We start from the raw sequence: 27,030 nt of genomic DNA on the forward strand, positions 1-27,030 counted from the left end.
CTCCATCCAGCCAGCCTGCAGGGCGTCCCACTCCTCCAGAGAGTCCCACAGCAGCTGTTTCAGTTTCACCTCTGCACTCAGCTCCTCTAACGCCTCGTACTTAGTCACCTCCACCTACAGAGGCAAGGGGTTAGAGGTCAGAGAGGGATGACTCATCTCTTCTAACGCCTCATACTTAGTCACCTCCACCTACAGAGGTCAGGGGTTAGAGGTCAGAGATGGGTCACTGAGCTCTTCTAATGCCTCATACCTAGTCACCTCCACCTACAGAGGTCAGAGAGGGGTCACTCATCTCCACTAACGCCTCATACTTAGTCATCTCCACCTACAGAGGTCAGGGGTTAGAGGTCAGAGAGGGGTCACTGAGCTCTTCTAACGCCTCATACCTAGTCACCTCCACCTACAGAGGTCAGGGGTTAGAGCTCAGAGAGGGGTCACTCATCTCCACTAACGCATCATACTTAGTCATCTCCACCTACAGAGGTCAGGGGTTAGAGGTCAGAGAGGGACAACTCATCTCCACTAATGCCTCATACTTAGTCACCTCCACCTACAGAGGTCAGGGGTTAGAAGTCAGAGAGATGTCACTCATCTCCACTAACGCCTCATACTTAGTCACCTCCACCTACAGAGGCAATGGGTTAGAGGTCAGAGAGGGGTCACTCATCTCCACTAACGGCTCAAACTTAGTCATCTCCACATACAGTCACCTCAACCCACAGAGGCAAGGGGTTAGATGTCAGAGAGGGGTGACTCTACTTGAGGGTAGTGGACAAGACGGGTGCCAAGGCCAGGGAGAAAGGGGTCAATGAGGGACAGAGAATATAGGCATCCTTTGAAAGAGACACTTAATCTGAATTGCCTCAATCAATGCACATCCAGGTGTGAAAAAGTGCCAAAGGGAAGATACTTAAACGCACAACAGTAAGTTACTCTACATTTAACTATACTGTTTCTCTCAAGGAACAATGGTGAAAAGTGGTGTTTTACTGTCTTCTAGTGGTCAGAAGACGTACTGTATCCTTTTACTCTGCATCTACAGTGGGGCAAAAAAGTATTTAGTCAGCCACCAATTGTGCAAGTTCTCCTACTTAAAAAGATGAGAGAGGCCTGTAATTTTCATCATAGGTACACTTCAACTATGACAGACAAAATGAGAAAAAAAATCCAGAAAATCACATTGTAGGATTTTGAATGAATTTATTTATTGAATCGTATAGTATTGTTTTGTATAGTATTGTATTGTAGAATATTGTATTGTATAGTATAGTATCGTATAGCATGGTATTGTATTATATTGTATAGTATGGTACAGTATGGTATTGTATAGTATGGTATTGTATAGTATTGTATTGTAGAATATTGTATAGTATGGTATAGTATGGCACTGTAGAATATTGCATTGCGTAGTATAGTATTGCATAGTATAGTATAGTATAGTATGGTATTGTATAGTATTGTATAGTATGGTATTGTATTGTATGGTATTGTATGGTATTGTATAGTATGGTATTGTATTGTATGGTATTGTATAGTATTGCATAGTATAGTATAGTATGGTATTGTATAGTATTGTATTGTATTGTATGGTATTGTATAGTATGGTATTGTATTGTATGGTATTGTATAGTATAGTATTGTATTGTATATTATGGTACTGTAGAATATTGTATTGTATAGTATAGTATCATATAGTATGGTATGGAATTGTATAGCATGGTATTGTATTATATTGTATTGTATAGTATGGTATAGTATGGTATTGTATAGTATTGAATTGTAGAATATTGTATAGTATGGTATAGTATGGCACTGTAGAATATTGCATTGCATAGTATAGCATGGTACAGTATGGTATTGTAGTATTGTATAGTATGGTATTGTATGGTATTGTATGGTATAGTATTGTATTGTATAGTATGGTATTGTAATGTATTGTATTGTATGGTATTGTATGGTATTGTATGGTATGGTATTGTATTGTATGGTATGGTATGGTATGGTATTGTATGGTATGGTATGGTATGGTATTGTATTGTATTGTATAGTATGGTATTGTAATGTATTGTATGGTATGGTATTGTATGGTATGGTATTGTATTGTAATGTATGGTATGGTATGGTATTGTATGGTATGGTATTGTATGGTATGGTATGGTATGGTATGGTATGGTATGGTATAGTATTGTATTGTATGGTATTGTATTGTATGGTATGGTATTGTATGGTATGGTATGGTATGGTATGGTATAGTATTGTATGGTATGGTATGGTATGGTATGGTATGGTATGGTATTGTATTGTATTGTATTGTATTGTATTGTAATGTATGGTATGGTATGGTATGGTATGGTATGGTATGGTATGTATGGTATTGTATGGTATGGTATGGTATGGTATGGTATGGTATTGTATGGTATGGTATGGTATGGTATTGTATTGTATTGTATTGTATTGTATGGTATGGTATGGTATGGTATTGTATGGTATTGTATGGTATGGTATGGTATGGTATGGTATGGTATGGTATGGTATGGTATGGTATGGTATGGTATGGTATGGTATTGTATGTATGGTATGTATGGTATGGTATGGTATGGTATGGTATTGTATGTATTGTATTGTATTGTATTGTATTGTATGGTATGGTATTGTATATGGTATTGTATTGTATGGTATTGTAATGTATAGTATTGTATTGTAGTATGGTATTGTATTGTATGGTATTGTATAGTGTATAGTATTGTATAGTATTGTATATTGTATGGTATAGTATTGTATAGTATGGTGTTGTATTGTATGGTATTGTATAGTGTAGTATTGTATTGTATATTATGGTACTGTAGAATATTGTATTGTATAGTATAGTATAGTATTGTATAGTATAGTAGAACCTTGAAGTTCTTCTGGAAAGACTTGTACTGGAAGGCCTGGTTCTGCAGCTCGTCTATGGAGACCTGGACCTCGTCCAGCAGCAGACGGACCTTGGGCCGCTCAGCGTTGATGTCCATGATCTGATTGTTCTGGGGAGCAGAGATCAACACATACACACAGTTATACATGGGTCAGGGACGGGCAACTGTTTTACTCGCAGCAAAATGTCACCTAGGGCCCCAAAAAGGCTAGGGCCGGCTCTGCCTGCGTGTGTGGGTATGGATGTTTATTTTACCTTTATTTAACTAGGCAAGTCATTTAAGAACAAATTCTTATTTTCAATGACGGCCTAGGAATAGTGGGGTAACTGCCTGTTCAGGGGCAGAACGACAGATTTGGACCTTGTCAGCTCAGGGGTTTGAACTTGCAACCTTCCGGTTACTAGTCCTAACCACTAGGCTACCCTGCCGCCCCTCCCTGAATGTGGGTATGCAGACCCGCGAGCCACAGCGGCCACTCACTATGAGTTCAGATTTTTAATGGCTCCAAACCCCATCAAAGTTGTCCCTCCCTGGTCTGGATCAAACCCATACACATCTCTATTTACCCTACTCTGACTGACGAAATGATCTTTTCAGGTCAGTTGATTTAGAGCACAACGACCTGGGGACGAGGAACCCAGCTGTAAATGACTGTCATATCCAGAGACTAATGTCTACATTCTTAGCTTTTTCCACGGTTGTTTATAAAGCCTGTCTGGGGACAAACACTGACCCTTAGCGTGATGCTGAAGCTAGTGTGATACAATGCATCTGAACGTTGACCCTTGACCTCTAGTTACCTGAGCCTGCTGTTTGACCCTCTTGACCTCCTTGTTGAGGTCGGTGATGTCCCGTTGGAGGTGGACACAGAACTTGTCCACGTTGGCGTCCTTCTCTCCCACGGCCTTGTCGATGGCGTTGCGTACGCCGGTGACTGAGGGTTTCAGGGTGGCGTAGACGGCAAAGTCCTCAGGAGGGCTGGGCACGGAGTAGGAGTCTATCAGCTTGTACATCTGGGACACGGTCTCTGTCTGCTCGTCCAACCACTCCATCTGACACACAAACACACAGACCATGAAAGAACTGGCAGTGTTTACCCCAGATGTTTTCCTAGGCGGGCCATGCTAGCTGAAAACAGAAATTCGACGAAGTCCTTTCCCAGAAACATCCAAGAAAGACTTTCACCTGACAACATGAATCCAACACTACTGACTCCCTTGGTCATCTTTCCCAGGAGTTTGGTAATGAGTAATGTAACAATGACTACAGTGTGATACAAAGTGACAAAGTACTCTGGGGAGTCCCCTACTCTGGGTCTGAGTCCCCAACTCTGGGTCTGAGTCCCCTACTCTGGGTCTGAGTCCCCTACTCTGGGTCTGAGTCCCCTACTCTGGGTCTGAGTCCCCTACTCTGGGTCTGAGTCCCCTACTCTGGGTCTGAGTCCCCTACTCTGGGTCTGAGTCAGGTCTGAGCTACCCTGGGTCTGAGTCCGCAGCTACCCTGGGTCTGAGTCCCCTACTCTGGGTCTGAGTCCCCTACTCTGGGTCTGTCCCTTACTCTAGGTCTGAGTCCCCTACTCTGGGTCTGAGTCCCCTACTCTGGGTCTGAGTCCCCTACTCTGGGTCTGAGTCCCCAACTCTGGGTCTGAGTCAGCAGCTACCCTGGGTCTGAGTCCCCTACTCTGGGTCTGAGTCAGCAGCTACCCTGGGTCTGAGTCCCCTACTCTGGGTCTGAGTCCCCTACCCTGGGTCTGAGCCCCCTACCCTGGGTCTGAGCCCCCTACCCTGGGTCTGAGCCCCCTACTCTGGGTCTGAGTCCCCTACTCTGGGTCTGAGTCCTCTACTCTGGGTCTGAGTCCCCTACTCTGGGTCTGTCCCCTACTCTGGGTCTGAGTTCCCTAGTCTGGGTCTGTCCCCTACTCTGGGTCTGAGTCCGCTACTCTGGGACGGCGTCAGTCTCTTGAATGAAGAAGATTATGGCTCTGTGTGACCGTCAACCTTAACCTAATTCTCCTAACCTGCTACGTTCATTTTCCTAACCCTACTGCGTAAGTACTCCTAACCTGCTATGTCCATTTTCCTAACCCTACTGCATAAGTTCTCCTAACCTGCTATGTCCATTTTCCTAACCCTACTGCATAAGTTCTCCTAACCTGCTACGTTCATTTTCCTAACCCTACTGCGTAAGTTCTCCTAACCTGCTATGTTCATTTTCCTAACCCTACTGCGTAAGTTCTCCTAACCTGCTATGTTCATTTTCCTAACCCTACTGCGTAAGTTCTCCTAACCTGCTATGTTCATTTTCCTAACCCTACTGCGTAAGTTCTCCTAACATGCTACGTTCATTTTCCTAACCCTACTGCGTAAGTTCTCCTAACCTGCTATGTTCATTTTCCTAACCCTACTGCGTAAGTTCTCCTAACCTGCTATGTTCATTTTCCTAACCCTACTGCTGTTCTCCCCTGCCAGAAAAAGTCCATTCTTACAAAAGCTGTATCCCCTCTAGACAAAAGCGTCTCTTACCCGCTCCTGTATCCCCTCTAGACAAAAGTGTCTCTTACCCGCTCCTGTATCCCCTCTAGACAAAAGCGTCTCTTACCTGCTCCTGTATCCCCTCTAGACAAAAGCGTCTCTTACCTGCTCCTGTATCCCCTCTAGACAAAAGCGTCTCTTACCCGCTCCTGTATCCCCTCTAGACAAAAGCGTCTCTTACCCGCTCCTGTATCCCCTCTAGACAAAAGCGTCTCTTACCCGCTCCTGTATCTCCTCTAGGAAGGTGAGGGAGTTGACGAACTCTGTAGTTGCAGAGGGGATGAACTCCAGTTTGAACTGGGCATCCTGAGCCTCAGCGATGATGGCGTCAATCTTTCTCTTGGCCAGCAGGGGAGCATGTCATTGATGGCCTGGAGGGGAGGCATTAATGTTGGTCAGTGGATGGACGGCCCAATCCCAAATCCACCACTTGAACCTAAGCCCTATGGACTTGTGGAGAACCGATAGGATTTGACATGTGTAAGCAATTTGATAATAGCTCAAACTCGCCCTCTGATAGGCTAAGTGGAAGTTTATATTTGTACATATTGCTAATACCAATGAATACGTTTCAGATCTCCACAGTGCAAAGGCCCAGGCTGTAGTGGGTGATTAACACTGGGAACACTGTTCCTCTCCTCCTACCTCCAGACAGCGTAGTGGTGAGGGGAGGAGCTTCCCTTTAAGCAGAGTGGTGTCTACCAGCAGCAGGCCCAGGTGCCTCTTCTGTTTGATGGCCAGGGCCTCTTTATGTTCGCTGTGGTACTTCTTCAGACTCTCAGCGAAGAACGCCACTCCTACAGGGAACAGGACAGGGTACCGAGTCACATTATGGCTCTCTAGACCGTTTAAAAAAGAGAGATGGGGAGTGTTGATCTGCCACTGTGAAATATACAGAAAACGCCTCAAGGACCTCATTGGATCCAAAGGTCTGAATGAACTGAGACAAAATGGATATGCTGCTGTGGTATTTGTGTTGCCTGTAGAAACTCAAAGCTATATACTGAAAAGAAGTGCCTTGGCTAATCCATTTTCTCTGTTCCCTGGTAAGTTCATTGAATAGATGATGTTGGTGACGATGATGAAGAGCGTTGCTACGGTACCGTGATCCTGATCTCTGAGCGCGTCCAGGTCCAGACTCTCATTCTCACTGTAGAAGACGCGGAAGCTCTCAAAGGTGCGCGCGTACACGCTGGCCGAGTCAAACGCAAACTGTAGCGATTGCTGAGAGGGAGCGAGAGGAGGAGGAAGAGGGAGACGAGGAGAGACAACAAAACAAACTTCTTAATGAGGCAGCCAGTTAGACCAACAGTCAGGGAATCAGGTCACAAGGACGAAGAGGCAAGACAACAAAACACTGGACTGTGAAAGTCATTTAACTCCCACAACAGATTTAAAGAGCTTTGGCATTAGGAATCATAATAGACACCAAGTTGACATCAACATGTCCAAGACAATTACCATCCACTTAGCTAATTCAAATGACCTTTAAAAAGGACACAGAATGCTGACCTTGATGTCGAGGATGATGTTCAGAAGGTGTTTATCATCCTCTAACATGGCCTCCAGACCAGGACCGTCACCACACGTCTTCTCCTCCACCTGAATGGTAGTGGAATACAACCATGTTCTGATAGGATAGTATTATATGATAGGATAGTATTATATGATATGGATAGTATTATATGATAGGATAGTATTATATGATAGGATAGTATTATATGATAGGATAGTATTATATGATAGGATAGTATTATATGATAGGATAGTATTATATGATAGGATAGTATTATATGATAGGATAGTATTATATGATAGGATAGTATTATATGATAGGATAGTATTATATGATAGGATAGTATTATATGATAGGATAGTATTATATGATAGGATAGTATTATATGATAGGATAGTATTATTATGATAGGATAGTATTATATGATAGGATAGTATTATATGATAGGATAGTATTATATGATAGTATTATATGATAGTATTAGGATAGTATTATATGAATAGGTAGTATTATATATAATAGTATGTTATGATAGGATAGTATTATATGATAGGATAGTATTATATGATAGGATAGTATTATTATATGATAGGATAGTATTATATGATAGGATAGTATTATGATAGGATAGTATTATATGATAGGATAGTATTATATGATAGGATAGTATTATATGATAGGATAGTATTATATGATAGGATAGTATTATATGATAGGATAGTATTATATGATAGGATAGTATTATATGATAGGATAGTATTATATGATAGGATAGTATTATATGATAGGATAGTATTATATGATAGGATAGTATTATATGATAGGATAGTATTATATGATAGGATAGTATTATATGATAGGATAGTATTATATATTATATGATAGGATAGTATTATATGATAGGATAGTATTATATGATAGGATAGTATTATATGATAGGATAGTATTATAGGATAGTATGATAGGATAGTATTATATGATAGGATAGTATTATATGATAGGATAGTATTATATGATAGGATAGTATTATATGATAGGATAGTATTATATGATAGGATAGTATTATATGATAGGATAGTATTATATGATAGGATAGTATTATATGATAGGATAGTATTATATGATAGGGATAGTATTATATGTAGTATTATATGATAGGGTAGTATTATATGATAGGATAGTATTATATGATAGGATAGTATTATATGATAGGATAGTATTATATGATAGGATAGTATTATATGATAGGATAGTATTATATGATAGGATAGTATTATATGATAGGATAGTATTATATGATAGGATAGTATTATATGATAGGATAGTATTATATGATAGGATAGTATTATATGATAGGATAGTATTATATGATAGGATAGTATTATATGATAGGATAGTATTATATGATAGGATAGTATTATATGATAGGATAGTATTATATGATAGGATAGTATTATATGATAGGATAGTATATGATAGGATAGATATATGATAGGATAGTATTATATGATAGGATAGTATTATATGATAGGATAGTATTATATGATAGGATAGTATTATATGATAGGATAGTATTATATGATAGGATAGTATTATATGATAGGATAGTATTATATGATAGGATAGTATTATATGATAGGATAGTATTATATGATAGGATAGTATTATATAGATAGTATTATATGATAGGATAGTATTATATGATAGGATAGTATTATATGATAGGATAGTATTATATGATAGGATAGTATTATATGATAGGATAGTATTATATGATAGGATAGTATTATATGATAGGATAGTATTATATGATAGGATAGTATTATATGATAGGATAGTATTATATGATAGGATAGTATTATATGATAGGATAGTATTATATGATAGGATAGTATTATATGATAGGATAGTATTATATGATAGGATAGTATTATATGATAGGATAGTATTATATGATAGGATAGTATTATATGATAGGATAGTATTATATGATAGGATAGTATTATATGATAGGATAGTATTATATGATAGGATAGTATTATATGATAGGATAGTATTACATCTCCTCTATCTGAATGGTAATGGAATACAACCATGTTATGATAGGATAGTATTATATGATAGGATAGTATTATATATAGATAGGATATATGATATTATATGATAGGATAGTATTATATGATAGGATAGTATTATATGATAGGATAGTATTATATGATAGGATAGTATTATATGATAGGATAGTATTATATGATAGGATAGTATTATATGATAGGATAGTATTATATGATAGGATAGTATTATATGATAGGATAGTATTATATGATAGGATAGTATTATATGATAGGATAGTATTATATGATAGGATAGTATTATATGATAGGATAGTATTATATGATAGGATAGTATTATATGATAGGATAGTATTATATGATAGGATAGTATTATATGATAGGATAGTATTATATGATAGGATAGTATTATATGATAGGATAGTATTATATGATAGGATAGTATTATATGATAGGATAGTATTATATGATAGGATAGTATTATATGATAGGATAGTATTATATGATAGGATAGTATTATATGATAGGATAGTATTATATGATAGGATAGTATTATATGATAGGATAGTATTATATGATAGGATAGTATTATATGATAGGATAGTATTATTATGATGATAGGATAGTATTATATGATAGGATAGTATTATATGATAGGATAGTATTATATGATAGGATAGTATTATATGATGATAGGATAGTATTATATGATAGGATAGTATTATATGATAGGATAGTATTATATGATAGGATAGTATTATATGATAGGATAGTATTATATGATAGGATAGTATTATATGATAGGATAGTATTATATGATAGGATAGTATTATATGATAGGATAGTATTATATGATAGGATAGTATTAGCCATCTTGTTCTATATGATAGGTGAATGCTATGATTTCAGACTATAAAACATTTATGATAGTTATGATAGGATAGACCATTATATGATAGGATAGTATTATATGATAGGATAGTATTATATGATAGGATAGTATTATATCTACATAGGATAGTATTATATGATAGGAAATTATATGATAGGATAGTATTATATGATAGGATAGTATTATATGATAATTATATGATAGGATAGTATTTATGGTATAAGATAGACTTTATGATAGGATAGTATTATATGATAGGATAGTATTATATGATAGGATAGTATTATATGATAGGATCTATATAATAGGTATTATATGTAGTAGTATTATATGATAGGATAGTATTATATGATAGGATAGTATTATATGATAGGATGTATATTATATGATAGGATAGTATTATATGATAGGATAACATGATAGGATGTATTATATGATAGGATAGTATTATATGATAGGATAGTATTAGGATAGTATTATATGATAGGATCACTATATGATAGGATAGTATTGTCTCACTATAATAGGATAGTAGTTGTATTCATGATGGATAGTACATATGGGATGTAGTATGATAGGATAGTATTATATGATAGTAACAGGTGTAGTTGTCTTATACTATAACATTATATGGTGTATTAGTATTATATTAGGATATAATATGGTAGTATTAATTGTAGTATTATATGATAATAGTATTATATGTGTAGTTGTCCCACTATAACAGGTGTAGATTGTCTCACTATAACAGGTTAATTCTTTGTCTCAGATTAAACAGGTGTAGATTGTCTCACTATAACACAACAGTACTTGATAGCTCACTATAACTTTGGTGTAGTTGTCTCACTATAACACTGTTGTCTCACTATAACAGGTGCTGATAGTTGTCTCACTATAACAGGTGTAGTTGTCTCACTATAACAGGTGTAGTTGTCTCACTATAACAGGTGTAGTTGTCTCACTATAACAGGTGTAGTTGTCTCACTATAACAGGTGTAGTTGTCTCACTATAACAGGTGTAGTTGTCTCACTATAACAGGTGTAGTTGTCTCACTATAACAGGTGTAGTTGTCTCACTCTATAACAGGTGTAGTTGTCTCACTATAACAGGTGTAGTTGTCTCACTATAACAGGTGTAGTTGTCTCACTATAACAGGTGTAGTTGTCTCACTATAACAGGTGTAGTTGTCTCACTATAACAGGTGTAGTTGTCTCACTATAACAGGTGTAGTTGTCTCACTATAACAGGTGTAGTTGTCTCACCTAGCTATCTGCAACAAACAAAAACACGTTTTTGATGCTAATTAGTCAGTGGTAGTGTTTCACACCTTGCTGTTGATCATGGGCTGAGTGAAGGCATCAAAGTAGGAGTCAGTCACCAACACAACTAATGACAACACCGTCTCCTGGAACCTAGAGATGATCTCTGACACACACTCCTGTTAGGGGAATACACACACAGACACACACACACAGGCAGACACACAAACACAGCCACACTCAAAGGCACACACACATGCACAGACACACAACACACACAGACACACACAGACACACAACACACACACACGCAACCCACACAGACAGACACAGGCACACACAAGGCACAGACACGCACAGACACACACACAGACACTCAAACAAAAACACAGGCACAGCATAAAGAGAGAGCGCGAGAGAGATACATTGTTACAAACAAAAAAAGTAACACATTCAGAGCCATATTGATATGTAGCAGAACGATGACATCTTCGGTGAGCTGAAAGGTGAGAGGTCAGGGGTTACAGACCTGGAAGACGTCTACGGAGGGTTTGTAGGTCAGAGCGTGGGTCTCCAGCATCAGCTCCGACACAAACATGGGTAGAAGATGAACAGCCTCCACTGTGGGCTCTGTAGCCTGAGGTACACACACACACACACACACACACACACACACACACACACACACACACACACACACACACACACACACACACACACACACACACACACACACACACACACACACACACACACACACACACACACACACACACACACACACACACACACACACACACACCACACAGGGGTTAATACACAGTTAAAGGGGAAGGGATTGTCACAACAAAAGGAAGCCACTATTCCGTTTAGTAAACGTTTTTAGAAGGATGCAGGCAGAAAGCTGACTGTATTCTCCATTCTACAAGACAGACGATAACACCTGTTACACACTGTCCCTCTGTATCTGTAAACTCTCCTAAACAGGCCTCTGGTTTCAGAAAGCCTAGTGGTCCACCTGAGGATCTCCATTGAGATGAGTTGGCTGAAGCCGTAATGATGCTGGCCCATCGAAGGGGCTGGAAGCCATGGAGTTGCCATGTGGAGAATCCTAGTTTAACTTGTTATTTATACCATGTCATTTTGACTCATAGCTAATCAACAACTGGCACAATGTATTTGAGAGACAAAAAGTTGGTCATTGTTTAAATGTATTAATATTGTCAATAAACACTAAGCCAACCGTGTCTGTTTAGCTCCATAGTTGCTTTTTAGTCCGCGCAGGATGAGGCTACATCCACGTCTGAGAAAGTGTCCCTGAAGCCTTTTTCAAACCTCTCCACAGCCACCTTCATGTAGCCGCTCTGAACTACCTCACCTGAGTCACCAGGTCAACGCTTTGGTGATTAGTTGAATCACGTGGACTAGTTCTGGAATAGATCAAATCCATAGAACGGCTGTGGGTCCCAGACGAGAGGTCTGAAACGGTCTTGCTGTACCTTCCTGTCGGAGTCCTCCGTGGCTCCACCTCCGTCTCCAGCAGCATCGGTGTCGGCCCAGCTGTGGATGACAGCGTGTGTGGGGGTGTGTTGAATCTGGTCCTGCAGGACGGACAGTAGTTTGGCCACAGAGTTCACAGCCAGGATGTGCATGGTGTTCACCATCAGGTAGTCAGCCAACCGGATGAAACTGGAACGAGACAGAGTAGGAAGGGGGCTCCTTCACGGCACCTCCACAGGTAAAGCACTCCAGCTCAACGTACAGGTAGAAATGGGACGTGTGTGTGAGAGATGGTGTGTGTAGCGGAGAGGAGGGCTTCAATAATGTAACATGCCAGAGAAACAGCTTCATGTGGAAATTACACTGGGAAATAATGAAACAGTATACAGGTGTGTGTGTGTGTGTGTGTGTGTGTGTGTGTGTGTGTGTGTGTGTGTGTGTGTGTGTGTGTGTGTGTGTGTGTGTGTGTGTGTGTGTGTGTGTGTGTGTGTGTGTGTGTGTGTGTGTGTGTGTGTGTGTGTGTGTGTGTGTGTGTGTGTGTGTGTGTGTGTGTGTGTGTGTGTGTGGTACCCACCAGGTGAGGCGTCTACAGTGGTACCTCTTGTTGGCCTGTTCTGTGTAACTCATCTTCTCTGGAGCCTCTTCAAACAGCAGCTCAATCTCAGGTGTTCCCTCTGGAGTACACACACTACACACTCACTCTACTGTCTGTCCCCTCTGGAGTACACACACTACACACTCACTCTACTGTCTGTTCCTTCTGGAGTACACACACTACACACTCACTCTACTGTCTCTCCCCTCTGGAGTACACACACTACACACTCACTCTACTGTCTGTTCCCTCTGGAGTACACACACTACACACTCACTCTACTGTCTGTTCCCTCTGGAGTACACACACTACACACTCACTCTACTGTCTGTTCCCTCTGGTCTGTTCCTTCTGGAGTACACACACTACACACTCACTCTACTGTCTCTCCCCTCTGGAGTACACACACTACACACTCACTCTACTGTCTGTCCCCTCTGGAGTACACACACTACACACTCACTCTACTGTCTCTCCCCTCTGGAGTACACACACTACACACTCACTCTACTGTCTGTTCCCTCTGGAGTACACACACTACACACTCACTCTACTGTCTGTTCCCTCTGGAGTACACACACTACACACTCACTCTACTGTCTGTTCCCTCTGGAGTACACACACTACACACTCACTCTACTGTCTGTTCCCTCTGGAGTACACACACTACACACTCACTCTACTGTCTGTTCCCTCTGGAGTACACACACTACACACTCACTCTACTGTCTGTTCCCTCTGGAGTACACACACTACACACTCACTCTACTGTCTGTTCCCTCTGGAGTACACACACTACACACTCACTCTACTGTCTGTTCCCTCTACACACACTACACACTCACTCTACTGTCTGTTCCCTCTGGAGTACACACACTACACACTCACTCTACTGTCTGTCCCCTCTACACACACTACACACTCACTCTACTGTCTGTCCCCTCTGGAGTACACACACTACACACTCACTCACTGTCTGTTCCCTCTACTGTCTACTGTCTGTTCCCTCTGGAGTACACACACTACACACTCACTCTACTGTCTGTTCCCTCTACACACACTACACACTCACTCTACTGTCTGTCCCCTCTGGAGTACACACACTACACACTCACTCTACTGTCTGTTCCCTCTACACACACTACACACTCACTCTACTGTCTGTCCCCTCTGGAGTACACACACTACACACTCACTCTACTGTCTGTCCCCTCTGGAGTACACACACTACACACTCACTCTAGTGTCTGTCCCCTCTGGAGTACACACACTACACACTCACTCTACTGTCTGTCCCCTCTACACACACTACACACCTCTGGAGTACACACACTACACACTCACTCTCCTGTCTGTCCCCTCTGGAGTACACACACTACACACTCACTCTACTGTCTGTTCCCTCTGGAGTACACACACTACACACTCACTCTACTGTCTGTTCCCTCTGGACACACACTACACACTCACTCTACTGTCTGTCCCCTCTACACACACTACACACCTCTGTCTGTTCCCTCTGGAGTACACACACTACACACTCACTCTACTGTCTGTCCCCTCTACACACACTACACACTCACTCTACTGTCTGTCCCCTGTGGAGTACACACACTACACACTCACTCTACTGTCTGTCCCCTCTGGAGTACACACACTACACACTCACTCTACTGTCTGTTCCCTCTGGAGTACACACACTACACACTCACTCTACTGTCTGTCCCCTCTACACACACTACACACTCACTCTACTGTCTGTTCCCTCTGGAGTACACACACTACACACTCACTCTACTGTCTGTTCCCTCTACACACACTACACACTCACTCTACTGTCTGTTCCCTCTGGACTACACTCACTCTACTGTCTGTCCCCTCTGGAGTACACACACTACACACTCACTCTACTGTCTGTTCCCTCTGGAGTACACACACTACACACTCACTCTACTGTCTGTTCCCTCTGGAGTACACACACTACACACTCACTCTACTGTCTGTCCCCTCTACACACACTACACACTCACTCTACTGTCTGTTCCCTCTGGAGTACACACACTACACACTCACTCTACTGTCTGTCCCCTCTACACACACTACACACTCACTCTACTGTCTGTTCCCTCTACACACACTACACACTCACTCTACTGTCTGTCCCCTCTGGAGTACACACACTACACACTCACTCTACTGTCTGTTCCCTCTACACACACTACACACTCACTCTACTGTCTGTCCCCTCTGGAGTACACACACTACACACTCACTCTACTGTCTGTTCCCTCTGTCTGTCCCCTCTGGAGTACACACACTACACACTCACTCTACTGTCTGTTCCCTCTACACACACTACACACTCACTCTACTGTCTGTCCCCTCTGGAGTACACACACTACACACTCACTCTACTGTCTGTCCCCTCTGGAGTACACACACTACACACTCACTCTAGTGTCTGTCCCCTCTGGAGTACACACACTACACACTCACTCTACTGTCTGTCCCCTCTACACACACTACACACCTCTGGAGTACACACACTACACACTCACTCTCCTGTCTGTCCCCTCTGGAGTACACACACTACACACTCACTCTACTGTCTGTTCCCTCTGGAGTACACACACTACACACTCACTCTACTGTCTGTTCCCTCTACACACACTACACACTCACTCTACTGTCTGTCCCCTCTACACACACTACACACCTCTGGAGTACACACACTACACACTCACTCTACTGTCTGTCCCCTCTACACACACTACACACTCACTCTACTGTCTGTCCCCTGTCGAGTACACACACTACACACTCACTCTACTGTCTGTCCCCTCTGGAGTACACACACTACACACTCACTCTACTGTCTGTTCCCTCTGGAGTACACACACTACACACTCACTCTACTGTCTGTCCCCTCTACACACACTACACACTCACTCTACTGTCTGTTCCCTCTGGAGTACACACACTACACACTCACTCTACTGTCTGTTCCCTCTACACACACTACACACTCACTCTACTGTCTGTTCCCTCTGGAGTACACACACTACACACTCACTCTACTGTCTGTCCCCTCTACACACACTACACACTCACTCTACTGTCTGTTCCCTCTGGAGTACACACACTACACACTCACTCTACTGTCTGCCCCCTCTACACACACTACACACTCACTCTACTGTCTGTCCCCTCTGGAGTACACACACTACACACTCACTCTACTGTCTGTTCCCTCTGGAGTACACACACTACACACTCACTCTACTGTCTGTCCCCTCTACACACACTACACACTCACTCTACTGTCTGTCCCCTCTACACACACTACACACTCACTCTACTGTCTGTTCCCTCTGGAGTACACACACTACACACTCACTCTACTGTCTGTCCCCTCTACACACACTACACACTCACTCTACTGTCTGTTCCCTCTGGAGTACACACACTACACACTCACTCTACTGTCTGTCCCCTCTACACACACTACACACTCACTCTACTGTCTGTCCCCTCTGGAGAACACACACTACACACTCACTCTACTGTCTGTTCCCTCTGGAGTACACACACTACACACTCACTCTACTGTCTGTCCCCTCTACACACACTACACACTCACTCTACTGTCTGTCCCCTCTGGAGAACACACACTACACACTCACTCTACTGTCTGTCCCCTCTACACACACTACACACTCACTCTACTGTCTGTTCCCTGGAGTACACACACTACACACTCACTCTACTGTCTGTCCCCTCTGGAGTACACACACTACACACTCACTCTACTGTCTGTCCCCTCTGGAGTACACACACTACACACTCACTCTACTGTCTGTCCCCTCTGGAGTACACACACTACACACTCACTCTACTGTCTGTCCCCTCTGGAGTACACACACTTCTACTTTTTTGCATTGTAATTATAGTCAGGTGTGTGTGTACCTGTGTTGTAGTTATAGTCAGGTGTGTAGGTACCTGTGTTGTAGTTATAATCAGGTGTGTGTGTACCTGTGTTGTAGTTATAGTCAGGTGTGTAGGTACCTGTGTTGTAGTTATAGTCAGGTGTGTGTGTGTGTGTACCTGTGTTGTAGTTATAGTCAGGTGTGTGTGTGTACCCGTGTTGAAGTTATAGTCAGGTGTGTGTGTGTACCTGTGTTGTAGTTATAGTCAGGTGTGTGTGTGTGTACCTGTGTTGTAGTTATAGTCAGGTGTGTGTGTGTACCTGTGTTGTAGTTATAGTCAGGTGTGTGTGTACCTGTGTTGTAGTTATAATCAGGTGTGTGTGTACCTGTGTTGTAGTTATAGTCAGGTGTGTGTGTGTGTACCCGTGGTGTAGTTATAGTCAGGTGTGTGTGTGTGTGTGTACCTGTGTTGTAGTTATAGTCAGGTGTGTGTGTGTGTACCTGTGATGTAGTTATAGTCAGGTGTGTGTGTGTGTACCTGTGTTGTAGTTATAGTCAGGTGTGTGTGTGTACCTGTGTTGTAGTTATAGTCAGGTGTGTGTGTGTGTACCTGTGATGTAGTTATAGTCAGGTGTGTGTACCTGTGTTGTAGTTATAGTCAGGTGTGTGTGTGTGTACCTGTGTTGTAGTTATAGTCAGGTGTGTGTGTACCTGTGTTGTAGTTATAGTCAGGTGTGTGTGTACCTGTGTTGTAGTTATAGTCAGGTGTGTGTGTGTGTACCTGTGTTGTAGTTATAGTCAGGTGTGTGTGTGTGTAGTACCTGTGTTGTAGTTATAGTCAGGTGTGTGTGTGTGTACCTGTGTTGTAGTTATAGTCAGATGTGTGTGTGTGTACCTGTGTTGTAGTTATAGTCAGGTGTGTATCCTGCCTCCAACATGGCCGTGTGACAGGCGCTCCTGGCCACCTCCTTTACCAGCTCCCTGAACTCTTCCAGACGAGAAGATACCTGCACACACACACACACACACACACACACACACACACACACACACACACACACACACACACACACACACACACACACACACACACACACACACACACACACACACACACACACACACACACACACACACACACACACGTTGCCATGTAAAGGGACAGACACACATGTAACAGTACTGCTTCCGTCCCTCTCCTTGGCCTATGTCATGTAAAGGAACAGACACAGAGAATATGTCATGTAAAGTGACAGACAGACAGACAGAGAATATGTCATGTAAAGGAACAGACACAGAGAATATGTCATGTAAAGGGACAGACACAGAGAATATGTCATTTAAAGGGACAGACACAGAGAATATGTCATGTAAAGGAACAGACACAGAGAATATGTCATGTAAAGGGACAGACACAGAGAATATGTCATGTAAAGGAACAGACACAGAGAATATGTCATGTAAAGGGACAGACACAGAGAATATGTCATGTAAAGGGACAGACAGACAGAGAATATGTCATGTAAAGGAACAGACAGACAGAAAGGAACAGACACAGAGATATGTCATGTAAAGGAACAGACACAGAGAATATGTCATGTAAAGGAACAGACACAGAGAATATGTCATGTAAAGGAACAGACACAGAGAATATGTCATGTAAAGGAACAGACACAGAGAATATGTCATGTAAAGGAACAGACACAGAGAATATGTCATGTAAAGGAACAGACACAGAGAATATGTCATGTAAAGGGACAGACACAGAGAATATGTCATGTAAAGGAACAGACACAGAGAATATGTCATGTAAAGGGACAGACACAGAGAATATGTCATGTAAAGGGACAGACAGACAGAGAATATGTCATGTAAAGGAACAGACAGACAGACAGAGAATATGTCATGTAAAGGAACAGACACAGAGAATATGTCATGTAAAGGAACAGACACAGAGAATATGTCATGTAAAGGAACAGACACAGAGAATATGTCATGTAAAGGAACAGACACAGAGAATATGTCATGTAAAGGAACAGACACAGAGAATATGTCATGTAAAGGAACAGACAGACAGACAGAGAATATGTCATGTAAAGGAACAGACACAGAGAATATGTCATGTAAAGGGACAGACACAGAGAATATGTCATGTAAAGGAACAGACACAGAGAATATGTCATGTAAAGGAACAGACACAGAGAATATGTCATGTAAAGGGACAGACACAGAGAATATGTCATGTAAAGGGACAGACAGACAGAGAATATGTCATGTAAAGGAACAGACAGACAGACAGAGAATATGTCATGTAAAGGAACAGACACAGAGAATATGTCATGTAAAGGGACAGACACAGAGAATATGTCATGTAAAGGGACAGACACAGAGAATATGTCATGTAAAGGGACAGACACAGAGAATATGTCATGTAAAGGGACAGACACAGAGAATATGTCATTTAAAGGGACAGACACAGAGAATATGTCATTTAAAGGAACAGGCACGTCATGTAAAGGGACAGACAGTCTGCGTACCTCCTCCAGCTGGTTGTACTGAGCCTCCTGGAACTCCTCCAGAGTGTATGTGTGATCTTTCAGTATGTGACAAAGCCCCATGTCACTGATCCTGTAGCACATCTCTCTGATGTTCAGCAACGCCGGACGCAGAGACTGGAAACACACACCCAGCTGTTACTGCTGCTTCCTATTATCTTAAAATAACCACCTAGTTGGGTTCCATTATACACAGCTGTTACTGCTGCTTCCTATTATCTTAAAATAACTACCTAGTTGGGTTCCATTATACACAGCTGTTACTGCTGCTTCCTATTATCTTAAAATAACTACCTAGTTGGGTTCCATTATACACAGCTGTTACTGCTGCTTCCTATTATCTTAAAATAACTACCTAGTTGGGTTCCATTATACACAGCTGTTACTGCTGCTTCCTATTATCTTAAAATAACTACCTAGTTGGGTTCCATTATACACAGCTGTTACTGCTGCTTCCTATTATCTTAAAATAACTACCTAGTTGGGTTCCATTATACACAGCTGTTACTGCCCCTTCCTATTATCTTAAAATAACTACCTAGTTGGGTTCCATTATACACAGCTGTTACTGCTGCTTCCTATTATCTTAAAATAACTACCTAGTTGGGTTCCATTATACACAGCTGTTACTGCCCCTTCCTATTATCTTAAAATAACTACCTAGTTGGGTTCCATTATACACAGCTGTTACTGCTGCTTCCTATTATCTTAAAATAACTACCTAGTTGGGTTCCATTATACACAGCTGTTACTGCCCCTTCCTATTATCTTAAAATAACTACCTAGTTGGGTTCCATTATACACAGCTGTTACTGCTGCTTCCTATTATCTTAAAATAACTACCTAGTTGGGTTCCATTATACACAGCTGTTTATACAAAATAAGACCATGTTGATTATAAACAGCATTGCAAATAACTACCATAGTTGGGTTCCATAAACACACTGCAGGTCAATGGTACTTCCATGTTATCTAAAATAACACATAGTGTTAATGGTACAGACCATGTTGACTATAAACACATACTACAGGTCAATGGTACAGACCATGTTGACTATAAACACATACTGCAGGTCAATGGTACAGACCATGTTGACTATAAACACATACTGCAGGTCAATGGTACGAACCATGTTGACTATAAACACATACTGCAGGTCAATGGTACGAACCATGTTGACTATAAACACATACTGCAGGTCAATGGTACAGACCATGTTGACTATAAACACATACTGCAGGTCAATGGTACGAACCATGTTGACTATAAACACATACTGCAGGTCAATGGTACGAACCATGTTGACTATAAACACATACTGCAGGTCAATGGTACGAACCATGTTGACTATAAACACATACTGCAGGTCAATGGTACAGACCATGTTGACTATAAACACATACTGCAGGTCAATGGTACAGACCATGTTGACTATAAACACATACTGCAGGTCAATGGTACAGACCATGTAGACTATAAACACATACTGCAGGTCAATGGTACAGACCATTTAGACTATAAACACATACTGCAGGTCAATGGTACGAACCATGTAGACTATAAACACATACTGCAGGTCAATGGTACAGACCATGTTGACTATAAACACATACTGCAGGTCAATGGTACAGACCATGTTGACTATAAACACATACTGCAGGTCAATGATCTTTGTGGGCTATACTCGGCCTTGTCTCAGGATGGTAAGTTGGTGGTTGAAGATTTCCCTCTAGTGGTGTGGGGGCTGTGCTTTGGCAAAGTGGGTGGGGTTATATCCTTCCTGTTTGGCCCTGTCCGGGGGTGTCCTCGGATGGGGCCACAGTGTCTCCTGACCCCTCCTGTCTCAGCCTCCAGTATTTATGCTGCAGTAGTTTATGTGTCGGGGGGCTAGGGTCAGTTTGTTTATCTGGAGTACTTCTCCTGTCCTATTCGGTGTCCTGTGTAAATCTAAGTGTGCGTTCTCTAATTCTCTCCTTCTCTCTTTCTCTCTCTAGGAGGACCTGAGCCCTAGGACCATGCCCCAGGACTACCTGACATGATGACTCCTTGCTGTCCCCAGTCCACCTGGCCATGCTGCTGCTCCAGTTTCAACTGGCCTGGGCCCTAGGACCATGTCCCAGGACTACCTGACATGAGGACTCCTTGCTGTCCCCAGTCCACCTGGCCATGCTCCTGCTCCAGTTTCAACTGTTCTGCCTTACTATTATTCAACCATGCTGGTCATTTATGAACATTTGAACATCTTGGCCACGTTCTGTTATAATCTCCACCCGGCACAGCCAGAAGAGGACTGGCCACCCCACATATGCTCTCTCTAATTCTCTCTTTCTTTCTCTCTCTCGGAGGACCTGAGCCCTAGGACCGTGCCCCAGGACTACCTGACATGATGGCTCCTTGCTGTCCCCAGTCCACCTGACTGTGCTGCTGCTCCAGTTTCAACTGTTCTGCCTTATTATTATTTGACCATGCTGGTCATTTATGAACATTTGAACATCTTGGTCATGTTCTGTTATAATCTCTACCCGGCACAGCCAGAAGAGGACTGGCCACCCCACATAGCCCGGTTCCTCTCTAGGTTTCTTCCTAGGTTTTGGCCTTTCTAGGGAGTTTTTCCTAGCCACCGTGCTTTTACACCTGCATTGTTTGCTGTTTGGGGTTTTAGGCTGGGTTTCTGTACAGCACTTTGAGATATCAGCTGATGTACGAAGGGCTATATAAATAAATTTGATTTGATTTGAATGGTACAGACCATTTAGACTATAAACACATACTGCAGGTCAATGGTACGAACCATGTAGACTATAAACACATACTGCAGGTCAATGGTACAGACCATGTTGACTATAAACACATACTGCAGGTCAATGGTACAGACCATTTGGTATAGAAACACAAATGTAGAGGTCTTGTCCTGACCAGGAAACACTACTGGACCCAACAATACCACCACCTCATTATCCTGACCAGGAAACACTACTGGACCCAACAATACCACCACCTCATTATCCTGACCAGGAAACACTACTGGACCCAACAATACCACCCACCTCATTGACGATGAACAGGCGCTCCTGCAGGGACTTCTTGCACGTGTTGATCTTCTTGGAGCGGACGTTGGTCCGCCACACTCTGAAGGCCTTCCACCTCCTGAAGAGGGCGAAGGCCGGGATGGCCAGGAGGCGACGGTGGCACCGGTACTCATGCTCCCAGCGCTCTAACGGCAGGAAGTCCATCTCCGCGTCAGTGATGAAGGTCACACCCTGCTGGCTGATGGTAGAGTAGTCCTGCTTGTTGATGTTCTCATACGCCACTATCCTGGGGGGGAGGGAGGTCAAAGGTTAGAGTAATGGGATGGGTAGTGAGAATAAGGTTGTAGGTTTTTATATTTGATAAAGAACTTGGGAGTTCAAATGTTTGCGTGAGTGCGTGTGTGTGTCTGTGTCGTCTCTCTTTGTGAGTCCCAATAATACCTCCTTTGTTCTGAAGTGAACACTCGTTCACAACTTCCCACATCTAAAAGCAATGAATTGGTGCAGTACGGGTTAGAGGCAGTTTCCACCATGTTTCTTATACCAGGCAGTCCTTTCCATTAGAATTAGTGAAGGGAAGGGAACAAGGATAAATGGAATTAGAGATAATTGAGAAGTAGCATCTCTCTCTTGTTGACGTTGCTCTTTCTTGAAGATATAAGCATCATATAGGTTAGGGTGTGTGTTTCTCTCTCCTGAGGTTATAAACATCATATCTGATATAGGTTAGGGTGTGTGTTTCTCTCTCTCCTGAGGTTATAAACATCATATCTGATATAGGTTAGGGTGTGTGTTTCTCTCTCTCCTGAGGTTATAAACATCATATCTGATATAGGTTAGGGTGTGTGTGTTTCTCTCTCTCCTGAGGTTATAAACATCATATCTGATATAGGTTAGGGTGTGTTTGTTTCTCTCTCTCCTGAGGTTATAAACATCATATCTGATATAGGTTAGGGTGTGTGTGTTTCTCCCTCTCCTGAGGTTATAAACATCATATCTGATATAGGTTAGGGTGTGTGTTTCTCCCTCTCTTACTTGAGGTTATAAACATAATATCTGATATAGGTTAGGGTGTGTGTGTTTCTCTCTCTTACTTGATGTTATAAACATCATATCTGATATAGGTTAGGGTGTGTGTGTTTCTCTCTCTTACTTGATGTTATAAACATCATATCTGACATAGGTTAGGGTGTGTGTGTTTCTCTCTCTCTTACTTGAGGTTATAAACATAATATCTGATATAGGTTAGGGTGTGTGTTTCTCCCTCTCTTACTTGAGGTTATAAACATAATATCTGATATAGGTTAGGGTGTGTGTGTTTCTCTCTCTTACTTGATGTTATAAACATCATATCTGATATAGGTTAGGGTGTGTGTGTTTCTCTCTCTCTTACTTGAGGTTATAAACATATCTGATATAGGTTAGGGTGTGTGTGTTTCTCCCTCTCTTACTTGAGGTTATAAACATATCTGATATAGGTTAGGGTGTGTGTGTTTCTCTCTCTCTTACTTGAGGTTATAAACATCATATCTGATATAGGTTAGGGTGTGTGTGTTTCTCTCTCTCTTACTTGAGGTTATAAACATATCTGATATAGGTTAGGGTGTGTGTGTTTCTCCCTCTCTTACTTGAGGTTATAAACATATCTGATATAGGTTAGGGTGTGTGTTTCTCTCTCTTACTTGAGGTTATAAACATATCTGATATAGGTTAGGGTGTGTGTGTTTCTCCCTCTCTTACTTGAGGTTATAAACATATCTGATATAGGTTAGGGTGTGTGTGTTTCTCTCTCTCCTGAGGTTATAAACATCATATCTGATATAGGTTAGGTTAGGTTATAAACATCATATCTGTATAGGTTAGTGTGTTTTTCTCTCTCTCTGAGGTTATAAACATCATATCTGATATAGGTTAGGGTGTGTGTTTCTCTCTCTCCTGAGGTTATAAACATCATATCTGATATAGGTTAGGGTGTGTGAGTTTCTCTCTCTCTTGAGGTTATAAACATCATATCTGATATAGGTTAGGGTGTGTGTGTTTCTCTCTCTCTTGAGGTTATAAACATCATATCTGATATAGGTTAGGGTGTGTGTGTTTCTCTCTCTCTTGAGGTTATAAACATCATATCTGATATAGGTTAGGGTGTGTGTGTTTCTCTCTCTCTTACTTGAGGTTATAAGCATCATATCTGATGGAGCTCTTGGGTGCGGCAGAGGTCATGTACAGGAAGCCCAGGTGAGGGTTGTTCCGGATGATTCTGACGATGTCCGGCGGGGAGCGTATTTTGGCACGAATCACATCCTCTGCAGAGCTGAAGATGACGGGGTGACTGGCCGGGAGAGGGGAGGGGGACTGGAGGAAGGCTCCGGTGGGGGAGGGCTTTGCGGACTTGGAGGAGCGAGGGCGTTTGGGGGGAGAGGGGGAACACAGGGTACTCTGGGTCATCTGAGCCTGGAGGGAGGAAGCAGTGACAGTCAGTCAGGCTTTTATATTTATTTTGACTTTGAAAAGCATCATGAACAGCTGAAAGGGTGCTTTGTACTACATCTCTTGACAACAAAAGAGACAGATATTGATTGTGGACTGGTTTCTTCTATGGCTCAAATGAGGTTGATGGAACTACTGGTTAAAACAGAACAAGAAAGGCTATGAGTTTAACAGTTGTCTGACCCGTATCAGTCCACTGTGATACCTCTCAGCTTCAGAGAGCTTCAGAGTCATCAGAGAGCGAGGGGGCTATAGGGAGGGCTACTGACAAACAGAGCACAGCTCAGTATCTGCCTCCCACCGTCTACAATCACTCATTTATTCCAGTACATGGCTGTATATCACTAGTGAAATCATGGTTAAGACAATCTGGATTTCAAATTAAACCATGTAAAATCTGCATGACGTCTGTCCGTTCAGCAGAGCCCTTCTCAGTCTTCCACCTGTTTCTCCTTGACGTGGTCAGGCAGCTCAGGGAGGTGAAGGGTGGAGCTCTGTCTGTCAGGGGCCTTGTCCATCCACTCCACCCCAGCAAGGGAGGGCGACGGAGGCTTCCAGCCCGACTGGAGCAGCCTCTCCCGGTTCTGCCTGTGGATGAACTCTGGCTGCTTGTGGTCCTGGTACTTCTTCAGGACCGGCTGAATGAGAGTAATGTGTAAATAGAGGTGTTTATGTGCTTATGGGACAGTTGATGTTTGGGATGGTTATGAGAACAAAGGCTGATATTTAGAAAACATTATATATGGGTCCCCATATTCACACCCCCCACCCACCAGTATCTCCAGCGGTACGTGTCTCTGCCCTGCCCTCCTGCGTTCCTGGGCCTTGGTGGTGTGTTTGAAGATCAGGGCATCAGGGTTGCGTTGTGCCTGGCTCGGGGCTACTGAGATCAGCCTGGCTCTCAGTGCCTCTGGGTCTACGTGTCCCGGGGACATGGTGAATGGGAGGGTCATCCTCTGCTGCCGGGCCCCAGCCACCTCCTCTCTCCCTGGGCCAGCCTGGCAGCGAGGGGACCCCTTCTGGGAGAACGAAGACATGGTGGCCTCAGATAGTCTGCCTCTCTGGGTCTGAGTGGATACTGTGTGTGGGGGTGAAGAAGGAGAGCACAAGGAGAGGGAGGTGGGGGACGATAAGCTCTCCCTTTCGTTTCGGTCTATCAACTCGTGTCAAAGCAAACTATAGTAGCATGAAAGTCATCTTGCACATAACAGACATTTCAGTTGTTTAGCAACTTACCTGGCAACAAGAGATAAACATTGCAATATAACGTTAAATTAAAAAGTTTAAAACAAACATAGCCAACAACATCCGCTAACGCTGAGACGGTTATATACAGTGATATCACAAACCACCAGTTTGGGTAACAGAAACAATGAGGCGCTAGCAATTTATAACATATTTCTGAGCAAGTCAAGGTGTATTACTTACATAGCTATCAATGGCACTTCAACATAGACATTAGTAGAGAAACTACAGAAGCAAAAACATTAGCTGCACTTGTTATCGCCGGTTCTCTTGTCAGAAGTGGAAACTGATCGTGAGTTTGTTGTTTCTTAGCAACCAGCACCTCCTGGACACCGCGCGGAGAGCAACAGCTGCACATGCGCGCTTTGCAGTACAACTCACCATTCATGTCCCAAGGTTACAGAGATTTTAAAACTAGGCAAAAAATACCTGCACCCTACAATATAGTTTGTATAGCTAGATTCCCAACAGAACGCGGGCTGTCATACATCGGTTTTGTTTTCATG

General features: G+C 42.2%; 1 protein-coding gene across 1 annotated transcript; it reads right to left on the bottom strand.

Annotated features, from left to right (window-relative positions):
* On the bottom strand, positions 1-26,836 carry LOC124025142 (dynein axonemal heavy chain 6-like; the record flags this gene model as incomplete). The annotated part of the gene is made up of 18 exons (XM_046338808.1): positions 26,708-26,836; positions 26,053-26,357; positions 25,723-25,917; positions 24,960-25,243; positions 22,811-23,078; positions 19,745-19,879; positions 18,103-18,214; positions 13,261-13,360; positions 12,686-12,875; positions 11,716-11,823; positions 11,255-11,365; positions 6,959-7,048; positions 6,550-6,670; positions 6,092-6,243; positions 5,666-5,785; positions 3,716-3,967; positions 2,895-3,023; positions 1-114 (listed from the first exon to the last, which is right to left on the bottom strand). Coding segments are annotated over exons 2-18 (2,745 nt in total), but the record flags the coding sequence as incomplete, so codon positions are not given.
* Between the last annotated feature and the right edge of the window lie 194 nt (positions 26,837-27,030).

Source organism: Oncorhynchus gorbuscha, unplaced genomic scaffold, assembly GCF_021184085.1.
Source record: "Oncorhynchus gorbuscha isolate QuinsamMale2020 ecotype Even-year unplaced genomic scaffold, OgorEven_v1.0 Un_scaffold_2196, whole genome shotgun sequence".
NCBI classification, from domain to species: Eukaryota; Metazoa; Chordata; class Actinopteri; order Salmoniformes; family Salmonidae; genus Oncorhynchus; species Oncorhynchus gorbuscha.